General features: G+C 35.3%; 2 protein-coding genes across 2 annotated transcripts in view; both read left to right on the top strand.

Annotated features, from left to right (window-relative positions):
• The first annotated feature begins 1837 nt into the window (after positions 1-1837).
• c3h5orf63 (chromosome 3 C5orf63 homolog) lies at positions 1838-7640 on the top strand. The gene is made up of 4 exons (XM_088912146.1): positions 1838-1879; positions 4949-5069; positions 5384-5440; positions 7289-7640. The coding sequence occupies exons 2-4, from the start codon at positions 4956-4958 to the stop codon at positions 7463-7465; spliced, it is 348 nt and encodes a 115-aa protein (XP_088768272.1). The 5' UTR covers positions 1838-1879; positions 4949-4955; the 3' UTR covers positions 7466-7640.
• Positions 7641-8160: 520 nt separating this feature from the next.
• LOC148837591 (E3 ubiquitin-protein ligase MARCHF3) overlaps positions 8161-15434 on the top strand; it is a 49564-nt gene continuing 42290 nt past the window's right edge. Inside the window, exon 1 of the mRNA XM_088910823.1 lies at positions 8161-8356. The gene's annotated coding sequence lies outside the window, so the exon portion shown is untranslated. The remainder of the gene's footprint in view (positions 8357-15434) is intronic.

The following is a 15434-nucleotide window of genomic DNA, read 5'->3' as shown; positions in this document are numbered from 1 at the left end:
TCACAAACATTACCACCCACAACAATGAAGAAATGTTTTTCCATTGATGCTGTAGGCCTAATCGTGATTTTTTTAACACAACAATAACATCATCATCATCAAAAACAACAACAACAACAATGACAATAATAATATGCAGACAAATTTCAATTACTAATTCTATACATTTTGGTATCTAAAAGCTTTTTTTCAATTTCTAGGTGTTTTTTTAGATAGGCATAAAAGCATATACTGCACATAGCCCAACATTCAAAGTTACCTTTAAAATGTTATTTATAAAATGCAATGCCAGCTATAAAATCATAAAATCTGTATTTTTCCTTATTTGATCCTTTAAAGGTATGGTTGCATGCATCTAAGGATCAAGAAATAAATCATAAAAATTAGTATTTAATCATTTGATTGACTGTACATACAAGAAAGCTTGTATTAAACTGCTTTATTAATAGGGATTGCATTTAACTACAGTATGTTCTATTAAACTGGCTCATGGAACCCCCTATAGATTTGGAATTGGTAGGGGGATGCAACAAGAATGCCCCATAAGCCCACTACTGTTCCTGATGGTTATACAAGTTATGGCTACTCATATAAAAACCATACTGTACTGTATGTTTCAGGGTACCCAAATACAGGTTAAATGTTCCCAATTGGCTGATGATACAACAGTTTTTTTAAAGAAACCAGAAGAAGGCAATTAAGTGCTTACAAGTATTTTCCTCTGTATGATGGCTGTTGGGAAATGTGAGGTCTCCTCCATATGTAAAATCCCTGTATAAGATCTAATTACATACCTTAGTATTAGAATTTCAAAAAATAAAAAAAATAGAAATTATCTAAATTCCTCCCCTACAACATGGTCATTTAAAATGACTCATGGTTATTAAGAGACCTTTCTTTAAATGGTTGAATACTTTTATCTAAATCTGAGGGTTTATCTAGGTTAGTTTTCAGTATGCCTCACTTGTCTTGGGTGCTATTATTTATCGACCACGGGCAGAAGGGGTCTAAATGCTTTAGATTTTAGGACATCTAATAGTATTTTAAGATGAAAAGGATACAGAATTATTTTATTAATAAGCAAAGTATGTTGTATATATTCATTAATTTAATTTTCAAGAAGTAAGGGGGTATAGTGTTTTTGAATGAATGCAATTTTGATGATGGAAAAATCCCCCTGAAACTTGCTAGTTTCCGTAGAAAAGTATTTCATACATGGCTGCTTAAGTATACTGTAAACATAATTTTCCCTCTCTTCTGTGAAAGTAGCCCTGAAACACTTGTTTATACTGTATCCTGTTGTAAAAACATTCTGGATTGATCTGCAAAGCTATATAAAGAGTCTAATATTGATGCTACTTTTAAAGAAATAGATGTTATGTTAAATTTTAATCCCATTGAAAATAATATGAAAATAACTTTTGTAATTGACTTAATTATTATACTTGCACGTTATTATATACATACATAGCGAAATGGTCTGGGAAGATACATATGTTTGAACAGTTTAAAATCGAGAAAAAGGCATATTTGCACACTACTGTATATTGGAATGCAAGAATGTGAAAGCTGTGCGGACCTTATCTTTATTTACCTTGTTCAATCTTTTTTCATAAAATGTAATTGTATTACAATGTGTACCCCTGACGATGTAATCGATGATTGATGTTACTCTTGTTTGTATTGTATGTATTTTTGTTGTTACAATAAAAAAAAGTTTACAACAAGAACGACTGTACAGTACTGCCAGCAAAAGGAAATCATGTATCGAACAGGAAGCGTGTTTTTTTCTACCAATCGGATTTGAGAACACTGAGAAGGATCTTCCGTCTTTCAATCTGTCTGGCGGACGTGTGTACCTACTGTTCCCTAGTATTGTGTGAGTTCTTTCTGTGGGTGTGTTATTGGGGAGAGTTTTAAACTGAAGCTTGCGTTTTAACTGTCCAAAATGTGCCTTTGCCGAATTCCGGGAGTGCACGCTCCAGACAAAGCGCTCGGTCTATTTATAACTAATTGAGGACGTAGTTATATTCTAAAAATATGTGTAATCGCTGACTGTTACGTGGGTTATAGTCTGCCTACGCAATCAGATAGTGTTTACAATTATTTTTAAACATGATCTAATTTCTGGTACGATTAACCTAGTGAAGCAGTTATTTTATGTAGAGTGCAAACGGTCACTAGTGTTTGCCTAAATCGGCTCAGAGCAGTGCCATATGTGCAGTAACTGTGGTGGTACAGTAAAGAGGACGTCATATGAAACATTTTAGTTTTAAAGTCATCAAGCCTATGACGTATTAAACCTTAGATGTCCATTTGCTGAAAAATGTTTCTTACGATAGTATCTACTTATCCCTGAGTTGATAATGCTGTTATGTAACCTAGGCTGTGGGGTCTACTTAATATCCTTACGGATTGCAAAACGTTTTATGAATTACGAAAATTCATGTGAAAATAATTATTGAACGCTTGCATAGTGAACGAAATATTTTAATCTTAGTAAATTTTCTAGAGAGCCTAATTGATTTAGTTAGGTATTTGGTGTAATAGGTATTGTATAATGTCAACTGTTATTTGTAATTGAATGGTTTTTCCAATAGCCTTTATAATGAAGGAAGCCTTTATATATTTTGGCTAGATGGAAAAGTTCTATTTCTCTTTCATGCTGCTGAATACAACATGCAGAGTGATAGAAAGTCATTTTCACTGAAGACTTGGCATTATGGTGCAGTAGTTAGCATTACTACAGCATTACTGTTTATACAGTATATTCTCTCCATGTTCATGTGCATTTCCTCCCACAATCCAAATACATACTGGTAGGTTAATTGGCTTCCTGGAAATGCCCAGTTTTTGCATGTCTTTGTGTGTCTGCCCTGCAATGGACTGTGTCTTGTCCTGAGAGTATCCTGCTTCATGCAGGATACTCTCAGGACACACATGTCTTTGTGTGTCTGCCCTGCAATGGACTGTGTCTTGTCCTGAGAGTATCCTGCTTCATGCCCTGTACTTACAGGGATAGGATCCAACTCCCCTGTGACCCTGTATTTGACGAAGCAGTTAGAAAATGGATGGGAGGTGTGCTGTGCTATCAGTGTTTCAGTGATATTCTGATGAGTCTATCCATCGGTAGATGCAAACTGTTGCATCAATAGGTGATTTTCAGGCATTGCGAAATTCTCATTTGGCATGAAGTGCTTGTTGAAAACTGGGTGTGAAAATTAAATTGTAGTGTGTCTTAGTGCAGCTATTTCTTGTTAACTATATTAAGTGGCTAGTTATTGGATATCCGAACATTAGTTATATTGGCAATAACAACAAATTAAGTGAAAGAATAAGTAATGAAATGTAGTTAAAGTTTTTAAGTGACTCATTTTAAATCTTTAAATAAAGTGAATTTTGGAAGAAATAAATCTTTTTTTTCACAATTCTTTACTACCACAAAAGCGCACAAAGACTGGTACCTTTTTGCAGTTTTTGTCTCAGATATCATTACTGATCACATAGTAATACAATAGTAGGTCTAGGTGACCAGCTTTTCAGAAGCCTATTCTAAGTGCCTCTGTAGAAGCTGAAATTTTGTTCTGAATCTCAAACTTATGAACTATTGGGCATAGAGATTTTGAGGGGAAAAGGTTTTCCTTTTTGTTAGATACAGTAAATAGTATAAATTGGACACTAAGGGTCAGATCTTGGCCAAAAACCCTTTTGCAGTTTTTACCTTTTTACTGTTACCTGAAAGTTTATCCTTTATTTCCTTATGTTTATATCTCCTGTTCAGCCGTTATTGCAATATTTCACCATATTGAAGTGAGCAGTGTTAAATTACACATCTCATGCAAGTGGCATAACAAAGTTAGTATATTTTTAATAAAAGCCATTTGAATTAGATACTGTATTTTTATAATGCAATTGTTTGTTTTAATTTTGAATTGGTAACATGACATGAAATAGTTATTTAAGTCAAATGTAAAATAAAGATGTTAAATTAGAAGATTAAGGATTTACAGTTTTATATTTTATTGCTGACCATAGTTTGGTAGACCATATAAAGTGATTCATTTAACTTATTAAGTGATGTATAGGGTGTGGAGTTCATTCCATTTTAATCGTCTGAAGGTTCAAATTTTATAGTATACAGTTTATAATCATACAGTGAATACTTGTACTGTAATTGGTTGTTAATATTGTTAGATGCTCTTTTTAATGGGGATGAACTGTTTATGAAATTGACCACTGATTTATTTTAAGACTGCATTTCAATTTGTGTGTCAAAAACCATGCATTCAGAGCTTTAGTCTCAGAGCACATAAACACTGTCAAATACAGAATCTTGAGAAAGTTCTATAAACTGGACTCCCCCTGTTCTCATTTACTTCTTCTGTCCTGTGTAGTTTATCCCAGGGCCTCAGCCTGAAGTGGTTTTCGCCACTGAAGCAGTGGAAGAATACACTTTGAAAACATTTCTTAGACACAATCTTGGAATGGTGATACATTTTTATTTAAAGTGCACTTGGCAGCAACAATGAAAGTTTTACAAGTTTTAGAGAATACCAACTCTGAATTTATTTAGAAAATAATTACCTTTATTTTACAAGTACAATAAAATATTTTTTTACTAATTTTAAACTTAGAATGTAGGTGATAAATTCATTCATTAGGGAACAACACAAATGATCAGCATTTCATTGTTTTTTTTTCTTGGATTTTATGTATTTTGTGTATTATCAGTTCAAAAAGATCTGATAAGATTATCTACTCTGGATTAACAATTTACACTTGCTTGTTATATTTAGAGGTGACATAATTTCAACCATGATAGATTATTAAAACCTAACCTGTGGTAGTATTTTAGTTTTCAGTTTTTTACTGTTAGGTACGAAGAAAGGAGTCAGATATGATTTTCTAACCCAGGACACTGAAATAACTGACCAATACTTCCTTACAGAACTACTATGAATTGGATCAAACCAAGGAAGCTTCAACAGATAAAATGTTACACCTCCCTTTTGATCAGAAGGACCTATGCCTTACAGAAACAACTGCCAGTGTTAACCCTGTTTACAAAGGTAATGCCTTATTCTTTCTTGATGTTTGTCTGTTAATGATTATGTGATTATAAGATTATAAACTCCATTAAATGCATTTAAAATGATATACTGTAAAGTCTATCATTAAACTCATTTGTGAACACATAGTCTGAATACATTTGAATACTGTCTATAGTTTGTAGAGAGTGTAGTGCTGTACAATAAAAATGTGTGCTAAAACATTTCCAAGCTCTTCTCATCACAGAGGGGTACACTACGAAGGTCTTCAGTGCAGTGTCTTTGTGTTTTATGTTAAATTCAAGACCACATGCAGTATTTCTTTTTTGTTTTAGGATCCTTGTCCACTTTGTGATGAAGCAAAAGAAGTTCTTGACCCATTTAAGGATAGGGTATGTAACAATAAATTTGGCAATTGCAAATTTAAAATTCCAAACCATCTGACTCAATATATGCACGTTTAATAAAACAATTCTAAAATTAAAATGTAAAGAATTTTCACAGTTGAGAACTGTTGACCTAGGAAAGCCATGATTATAAAAATATCTACCTTAGGTAAAAAGACGTAATCCCTTTAGGATTAACAATGTGTCAGCACACCTTTTCTACCCTTTTCAGACTTTTTTAGTTTCTTATGCCAGCTTTGGTGATTATTGAAAAATGGTTTTAGTTTTGTAATAAACTGCAAAATAGAGCAGCCCGTTTCCTTATGGTATAATTTTCCTCAGAACTGGTGGAATTCCCTAACATGGGTGAATGGATACATTTCTCATTAAATCTATACAATGGAATTAATAAGCATTAAATACTGTATGTTTATACAGTATGCACAGATAGTCAAAATAAAGGGGAAACGTGGTTTTGAAAGTTGATGATTACAAGCAAACTATAAATAATCTTTTGGTTTATGTACAAGTTCATTACATATTTCAGAAGCTTGGTTTTCCTTGAAGCTGTTGACACTTGTAATAGTAGAAGGCTGCTGTTAACTTGTGGAACCTGAACAAACATGGAGAACTTCTGAATGAGCAAACATCTGCTGTTTTAATAGGGTGCTGGAAAAAGATTGATGGAGCACTGTAGAGAATATGTGAGTTACCATCTCTTCCAGGAAGGGGATAAAATCTAACGATTGAGTGTCCATCACTACAGTACCTTTCAGAAGTAAAGGTGCTCTGTGAGGGGAAAAAAAGAGTCAGCTTCATTCAGTGGTGAAAAGATTACAAACAGCTGGTAGAGAAAAATGTTAGCTGCCCTAGCACGTGTCACAATATTGAATTCCACAGAAACAAACACTCATGAGGGGTGCACTTGGACATTTAGGTGAAAAATCCAAAGACATCAAGGGCGTAATGGACAGATACAATCATGGTAAAACACTGGAGGTACAAGAGGAAGCAACAAATGAATAAATTTGATTGTCTGAATGCTGTGAGGCACCTAAATTAAAACTCAGTGATAGATGAGGCTCTGGAGCTGTATTGCTGGTGCACAAATGGGAAACAAAGGAAAGGCACGGTGTCATTGCCTCTCAACTCTAGGCTCTTTCCACTTCAGAGACCTACAGTATTCGTATGGCCACTTCCCAAAGACACACAGGTTACTTTTGATTGGCTACTCTACATTTTCTGTTTCTGGAGGCTGGGGGAGTTAATAGGGGACCTTATACTGTACCTGGGAGGTAGGTTTATAGTGGGTTTGTTCCCAGGACATCTAGTATGGGCTGTAAGGGTATAAAGAAATAAAAGCAGATAAGTACAGTGAGCAGAATGGTCTCCTCTCTGTTTTGGCCTTTCTCGTTGATGACATCTTCCTAATACAGTACCCTCAGGAAGGCAACTTGTGAATGAAGGTTTTGTTTTTTATCACGCAACCTTACACGCTGCTGTACTGAACCTAAATAAGTTATGGAGGAAAAGTTTCAAAATTAATGCTCTGGCAACACCATTTGCCAGACTTCAGGTGCTATGTAAAATAATAATAATTAGTAATAGAAGTCAAATTTCGATTACTAGTTCTTTAAATTAATGATGTGAAATGTTACGGGATGAGCTGAAAAGGAAAATGAGAAAAGAACACTGTCCAAATGTGGTAGCTTGGGGAGGGTGAATTTGAAAAGAATGACTGTAGGAAAATCTCAGATTTGTCTTTTCTCCACTATTATTTCAGTAGATTTGTTCAGGTAACCATCTGTTTTTAAATGCTTGCATAAGTCAGTGTATTTTTCTTCTTTTTTTTAGTTTATTTTACAAGAGGTAGACATCACGCTACCGGAGAACAAAGTGTGGTTTGAGAGATACAAGTATGACATTCCCGTCTTTCATTTAAATGGGCAGTATCTGATGATGCACAGAGTTCACACGGACCTTCTTGAGAAGAAACTTGCAAGCATTGAACAAAGAGAACATCACAACTGACTTTGAGAATCTGGGTATATTTGTTTTCTTCAAGTTGGAGAAATGTGTTTTTAATTTAATGTAACTCATCGTTCAAGAGTCTTTTTCTCAACTTTTGACAGGGAAAATGTTTCTTGCAGAGAAAACTAACTTTTGAAAGCTGGACACAATAAAAGTGATTAAGCACAATAATTGACGTCTCACAAATGATTTTGCCTTGGGTGTTTGTATTTTATATTTGCAGAAGGTGTCATATTATGAGAAAAGAGAGAATATGACTATTACAGGTTCTCAAAAGTAACATATACAGTAATTTGAATTATTTTTGTATAGAAGGTTTCCCTAGTCAAAGCAGGTTTTGGTCAATGCAAGCGATGGCACTTCTTTACTACATTTCAACGTTATAGTACTGACGGGGCCAAGGATCATTTTTCAAAATGGTATTTAATACGTACAGTATAATACTCTGGTTTTATACGTTACGATGTCTGTCATTACATTAAAATACAATGTTACTATTTTTTAACGGTTTTGGTTTATAGTCATTGTATTGCGTATTTAGAAGTAGTTTCAACTACTGTTAGCCACTAGGAGGTACAGTCACTTAGTCAACTGTATTACGAGACCGCCTTCTGCATTTTTTAATCCTTACTGGTGGTATATTTTTCGCATGCATTATAGTGATTGGTGTTTGTTAACGTCAGTCATTTGACACTGCCCAGTGTTCAGGGAGGCAGTAACAGCTGGCTTGCGAATGAATCGAGAAGTTAAGAGTGCAGAGGTGGAAACGCTGGGCTCGCTGTACTTTCGGAAGTCATTGAAAAATTGTATTCTTGTGCTTCCTTATTATCACCTCTACTAGAACCAAGGAAAAGACTTCTGATCAACCCCGCGAGTGGATTAATCGACAGGGTAAGCTGCAGTGTTTGCAATTGTGATCGTCATTTCATGTGGGATACATGTTATATTAAAATGAATATGAATTACATTCTTTGTGTTGAATGGGCTTTACATTTTTAACGGCGCGTGTCCTGGTGGTTTCATCTTTAAATTTAAACGCTTATATGGGTTAGAGTTAAAAATGACTATATAGAATATCGGCAATGCGGTCAAGATCTTAATCATATTCCAGAGCAGAACAGACCATGCATACCAACAGCAACCTGATGTGTCCCGATGTGTACAGTACAGTATGTGTTTTCGTCCGTCACTCTACCCCTGCTATCCTAGAATGATCAGCTTTTCTTAGCAGCCCGGATTTAGCGTTTTTGTATCTGAAAGTTTTCAAACTTGGAGAAAAGCGGCGACGTGATTCTGACCTTTCTGACCGTTTTTAGAATTGTTACTTTAAACAAATTCTGAAAAGATGTTACCGCTCAAAACATAAATAAGACTTGGGGTAATTTCTTTCTCTTCTCGGGAAGAAAGAATTGAAATTGGATAGCTGTCATGTTCGAAGAGACAGAAGTTCACCCTTTTCCTCTTTCGTTCCAGTTGTTAAAATGTTGTGTCAATTTTATGGATAAAATTATAATAAGAGCAGACCATTGCACGACAAGTCTTACATGACGATTAGATTACAGTATAAAGTAATGCCCAACTCTTCACCGCCCTCCCCCCCGTCCGCAGGTTTTGACAGACAAATTGAGTTATTTTACAGTAGAACATCTTTTTTTTTGCGTATATTATATGGTATAATGGGAGTTACTGATAGTCTGTAGTAAAAAATGTGGAGGACAATATCCAGGAATGTACAGTATGTTTAATATACCAGAAGTGCTACTGTGTTCAGTTAGTGTATTTTCTTGAACATATAGCATATTTTTGATGGTTTTCTTGGTGGTTTAGCCTTACTGCTAAACTGCACTTTTAGCAAAGAACATAATCAAACTCCAGTTGCATAGCAGTGTAATCTTACTGATCTCAGTCTTAGGAGCTACTGGGTCTCTTGCAAATTGCAATGTACAATATTTTTCCTTCTTTTAGACAGGCCTGTTAAATGGTATATAGATGTTGTATATAATGGTTTGCTTTATTTTACAGAAATGAAATGCAAAATAGAAATAGATACCTGACAAGATACTGTAGGTCTTTTTGGCTTGCTACAGTATACTGTATGTGTTGCAATCCATTTTAATTACATCTTTCTTTTCTTTATTTCTTACACCTAACTATTAAGAAGGTTAAACATAAGTACATATATTTAAAATGGCTGCATTACTCAGACTTAGCGTTCAGAAAAAAAACTAGCAAGTTTAACAAGTCTTGTGTGAACATTACAGTATGTAGTTGTGTAATGACGTGTCTTGGTGCAAAACTAATTAGCCAGTTTTCCTGAATCCAAGTGTTTAAAATAAGGTGTGCTAAGGAGCTATTACATAACTACTGTACATCCTCCTTAAATATGGGGCTGTCTGGATAAGAATGAACCAAAAATGTCAAAATGCAAGAATATCTCTATCTTGAATAACATTTAAAATTAAGCTTTCACCCACACGATTGGCCAACTTACTGAATGACAGTGCAGCGTTAGATGTTCTTAAGATTTGCATATAACAGAGCTGTGGTATTAGAAGAGAATAGATGTCCAATCTAGGTCCCAGAGAGTCGGTGTATCTGTACATTTGTGTTCCAACTCAGTGTTTAATGGCCTGTATTAGCCCGGTATTGACTCAACTGGATTGACCTTTCAGTACGGCCCAGCCCTTCAATTGTTGGTACATTAGAAAACCTGTGGACACAACATCCCTCAAGGACCAGTATTAGACACTTTTTAGAAACAACTGTTGATGGCCTGTATAGTATATCGAATCTTGTGTGAGTTTATAGTTTGTATTTAGTATAATAGCCCATCTGGTTTGCTCAGTCTCAATCCTTCAGATCTTTCATGTGATGGCTGGATGAGATTCCTAGATCTATTTACTACTAGTAAGCAAGCAAACAAGCAAGATGGGCTGAATGGCCTTTTGTCATTGTTAACCTGTATTGGATTCATATGTTCAGTTTAATTTCCTGTGAACTCCACAAGATTAAAGTTCAAATAAATGATACAAAGATGAATAAAAGATACAACCAGATGTTCACATTCAATTCCTATCAGCCACTATTGACATCATTCAGGCCTTGCTTGTGAAGTTAAATGAGTGAGCTGCTTTAGACTTTTGTAATTGTCCGCAGATTTCTCTCAAGTTGAGAAACATGGATGTATCAGTAAGTGCGTGTATATAAATGATGCTGTATTGTAAGTTCTATGGACAGATTTTTGGTTTGAAATATAGTTTTCCTAACAAAGCAGGGGAAAGCGATCAAATGTATAGGACTTGGCAGGTGTGAGAGTTACATCCCAAGGTCACAATTCTGGATCTGAACATCCTGGGTTAATGAATTGGCCAAGCTGTTGAACATGATATATGCCTCTACTGCTGTTTGTAATTGCATCAGGCAGCAGCGCTATCCATAGCACCACTACAGTATATCCCCAATTGAAATATTTCAACACATAAATATGACATTATCTAACAAATTTATTTACCTCTTCACTTTGCCAAAGACATATTTTGCGTGATGGCAGGCACTGCTGTTGGCACATGAGTTCACTTCCAGGCTGAGCCACTCTGGTCTTACTGTTGTCCACTAAGTTTTAAATGTACAGTTGCACCTTGCAGTAATATGCACCTGTATATTACTTTTAGACTTTTGACAACATCAGACTGGCTTCACCCATGAGCATAAACGTCTATTCGGTCCTGTCATCCACCCATTTTCTAACCACTAAATCCAATCGAGGGTCACTGGGGGAGCTGTCCCCTTGGAACATTTGATAGTAGCCATATTACATGTTCATGTATATGATGGGGTGTGTCTGTTGCTTGACATGTATACATGCCCAGCAACAGACACACCCTCAGTCCTATCATGCCCTTTCAAAATCTACAGTGCACTGGTTGGGGCAGTCCTGTGGTTTGTGAGGGGATGGGGCACCCTCTAAATATCAACCACAATTTTGAGTTTAAACGTAGCTCTTTGATCTTCCACTGTATGTGAGAGAATGCCGGGTAAAGCATTCAGAGCCAGTCCGAACGCATATAGTAACATCCAGATGCTTATGTTGTGTGTAGTGTTAGATTCATGTAGGCCTTCATTTCTGATCATTCACATTTGATAGTAGCCATATTACATGTTCACGTATATGATATTTTTCACAGCATGTTTTCTCTGATAAGTAATATGTTTTATTTCTGAAAAAAACGTTTTAACCAGAAGAATTCAGTAAAGAGTGATTTTTCAGTAGTCCACAGATAAAATAATGTCTAATCGCTAGGATTAAGTTCAACATCTGTTCCAAGGGGCTGTTTGAATATTGCAAATGCTTCTATCTGCTTTGCACTCTTTGCATTTTTTAACAGCTGTTGTGCCCTTCAGCTGTTGTTTTTTTCGCAAGATGTCAATTCCTGAGCTGCTTATCCTTGTTCCTTGTTAAATGTGATGACAAATTGAGAAGAGAGTCTTGGTCTGCTTTTAGACTCTGCATAACTGAAAAGAAAGGCATTTTAATTGCTTGTATTATCACTCTTGTGTCCCTATAAACAATTCTCTTTAGGTCGTTTTCTACTTTCTGCTTCAAAAGCGCATGCCAATGACCTTACCAAGAATGATGTAGCCAACAGAATTTCTTGACAATAGAAAGGTCACTTAAAATGAATGCAGCTTAAGCCACTGAGATAGACTAAGAAACCTTGAACTGCCACAAAGAGGAAATAAAGAAGACACTTCACTGTAACATGCTGGTATAAAAATAGGTGATGTCATGAATGGTGATAGACAGTTTAATAAGGATTCATTTCAGAGTCCTAATTCTAAACATGAAACCTGGTGTATCAACTTTGCACTTGGTCATAAATAAGTTGCTATATGTTTCATTGTTGTGCTTAAAGTGTGAAACTGGCTGTCTTGTTTTCATCCTCTAGATCTGAAATACATACAAAGTACATATATCAAAAACCTCTGGGTTCTATTTTTTTAGAATTCAAGCCTATTTTTCTCAATGCACCACTGAATCGCACTTATTTGTTTCAAAAGATGTTGAATATGTACATTATATTTGTTACCAAAAATATGCCCTCTGATGAACTGGCATCCCATCCAGGGTGTATCCTGCCTTGTGCCTAATATGTGCCAGGTTAGGCACAAGGTCATGAATAAGGAGGATTATGGATAAATTGATTTTTTACCAAAATAAACATAGCTGTGAAATGATCTAAGAATTTCTGAAGCAAATGGTACATGACATTAAACATTATGATAGGCATTTCTTAATGCTGTTTCTGTGTAACTTACATTGTAATTGAAATGGTTCTAGCCACACAGTTTCTACAGTATATGAGTAAAATGTAACTCTTCTTACAGTCCCTCCAGTGAGACTTTGTTCAACATCCTTTGGTTTTCTTAATTTGTACTGTAAAGGTGAACCATCTGATTTTGAAAATGATTTCCCTTTGGTCCAGGTAGACAGTGAAATATGTGCAAACTCTCATTCACAAAGGACATTTTGAACAACACAGCACTTGTAAACAGGGGCTTTACCCCTTTAATATACATTCCCCTTTTTTACTGCTATGTGGATTGCTCCAGTTCCTTTGTGAATTTGGCATAATAAGACAGGGAAAATGAAATAGCATTGTAGTTGGCATTGCTTCATTTTGGTTCATGGATCCTGGGGTCAATTTAAGACTGGGAAAGAAAAGGTTTGTGTGAGGTTTGTGTCTCGAAAGTCTCCTGTATGTCTGCGCATTTGTGTGTATCTCTTGATGAACTGGTGTCCCAGCTAGAGTTTAATTCCACCATGTGTCTTATGCTTTCAGGACAGCCCTTACCAAGAATACGTGGCTGTCAGTTAAAAGATGGACATAATTTCAGTTAAAAGATGGACATAATTCATACACAAATGCATGTGAATAATCATCAAAACACTTCTATATAAGAACATAAGAAAGGTTACAAACAAAAAGAAGCCATTAGCCTATCTACCTCATTTGGTAGTTAATGGATGGAAAACCTGAATCTGTCTGCTAAAACTGAGATGAACATTCACCTTTCAGCAGGAGAATAAAACAGTAGAGTAGTTTAAGAATAAAAAAAAGGCAATGTCCTTGAGTATCCCAGTCAAAGTCCTTACTTAAATCCTGTTAAGGATTTAATCTGTGGAAAGACTTGAAAACAGCTATCTGTAAATGATCCCCAGGCAACAAGGGAAAGCTTAAGTAAACCTTTCAAAAGAATTGGCACAAAATGCATCAGGCTGGTATGCATACAGTAGGTGGTAGAGACATAGCAGAAAAGAACTGCAGATATAATTGCTTCCAAAGGTGCTTCCACCAAATAATGAGTTCACAGGACTGAATGCTTACAGTATGCAACATATTTGTGTTTTTTTTTCTTTTGTTTTTGTTTACATTTATTGTAACTTAGTTTCAGAGCTCTTCAGTCCAAGCATTCAACTTTTGAATAAAACAGTGAATTTAAAAATGTGCATGCGTCATCTTGTAAATTCACAGAAAAGGAAACACCATGGGAAATGTCTGAATACATTTGCAACGTACTGTATGTTATCTACTATGATGTGACATCTGTCAATCACCCTACCATTTTGTTACATCAGAAGGATATTATGGTGTCATCTTAAAGAGACTCACACCCATGCTGCCTTGTGCACCAGTGGTTGCTTTGGTGCAGTTAAGTATTTGGAATCTCCATCATTATACACACCCGGCATTCACTGCTGAATTTTATCCCTGCTGTCACCAGAAACTACATATTAGGCCTTATCTTCATTATTAGTGAGATTCATGTTTTTAGGGAGATAGTAGCACTAGTACTGTAGTTGTTCTGCTACTGCTAAATCAAAAACAGAAAATCAAGGATATACTTTGTAAAGCTGTAAATAAGTTTCTAATGAGCCAATAAGCAGATTGCTTTAAATCTTGCTTAAAAACACCTCATTCTAGAAATCTTGTAAACCTCCCTTTTAGAAAGGAGGTTTCTAAGACTACCCTTAACTAATTAAATATTTTGTGCTGAGAAGGACATAGATGTTTTATTTGCTCTAAAATTACTATAGGCCCATTAAGAAATTATGTAGGACACAGGATAGACAGTTAACTGTCTACTGAAATTTTATGGATGTTGAACTAAAGTGTTAAGTACAACAATTTTATATGCTATTGTGGGATGTTTAATGAGGTAATGTTTAATGCTGAAGTCTAATAATAGACTGTAAGGTACCATAGGAAACCTAGATAAGAGGAATGTGTGAGTAATCTTTGTGGATCCTACCAAGAAATGATAGCATTTGCTTTGGTTCATCATAATTGTGTCTGATTTTCATCTGGGAAGTTGTAACCATTTTTTTCTCTAATTGTAATAAATATTTTGGAATCAAGATCCTTGTAATCAGATGCATTACTTGAAGTGAACATGTTGAGTAATCCCTTTCTAAAGAAATGGTAAAGCTTATGGACTGCCTGCTCTCAAGTACTAATGTCAAAGATAATTATATAGAACACTGTAAGAAAAAGACTTCCTCCTGGCTAAGAAATAGAAACCAAATTATGGGTAATTAAAAATACTTGGTAATCTAATGCAAGGAGAGCTATAATCATCCTTGTTATATAGTACCTAAATTGTGGTATAGATAAAAATTGTGGGATAGATAATCTCTAGTATTATGTTTATGAATGTTTCACATTATATGGACAGAAACTCATTTAAATGAGTTCTGTACTTCTTTATTTACCCTTTAGTCCAAAGCTGTATCAGCAACTGATATTCAATGTCTTCCATGTTCCAGAAACCGGCTACAATGTTATTCGGTGTTCAGACCTGTTAAGGATTTCAATTCTGAACTGCACTGAAGTTTGGAAATCGATGGGTGAAAGACTCATTGCAAAAAAAAACAGGTGTACAGTGCATAAAAAGGGTCATATTTATGAAG

The sequence above is a fragment of the Atractosteus spatula genome, chromosome 3 (assembly GCF_055471065.1).
Source record: "Atractosteus spatula isolate fAtrSpa1 chromosome 3, fAtrSpa1.hap1, whole genome shotgun sequence".
In the NCBI taxonomy this organism is placed as follows: domain Eukaryota; kingdom Metazoa; phylum Chordata; class Actinopteri; order Semionotiformes; family Lepisosteidae; genus Atractosteus; species Atractosteus spatula.
Note: the sequence above shows the minus strand (reverse complement) of the source record. Positions and strands in the feature narration are given on the sequence as shown.

What these genes read in the sequence shown, in the direction of transcription:
- c3h5orf63 (XM_088912146.1), top strand. Translation starts at nt 4,956, where the DNA reads ATGAATTGGATCAAACCAAGGAAGCTTCAACAGATAAAATGTTACACC. An exon ending in TGTTAACCCTGTTTACAAAG is followed by an intron (nt 5,070 to 5,383) that starts GTAATGCCTTAT and finishes TTTTTGTTTTAG; the next exon opens with GATCCTTGTCCACTTTGTGA. An exon ending in TTGACCCATTTAAGGATAGG is followed by an intron (nt 5,441 to 7,288) that starts GTATGTAACAAT and finishes TCTTTTTTTTAG; the next exon opens with TTTATTTTACAAGAGGTAGA.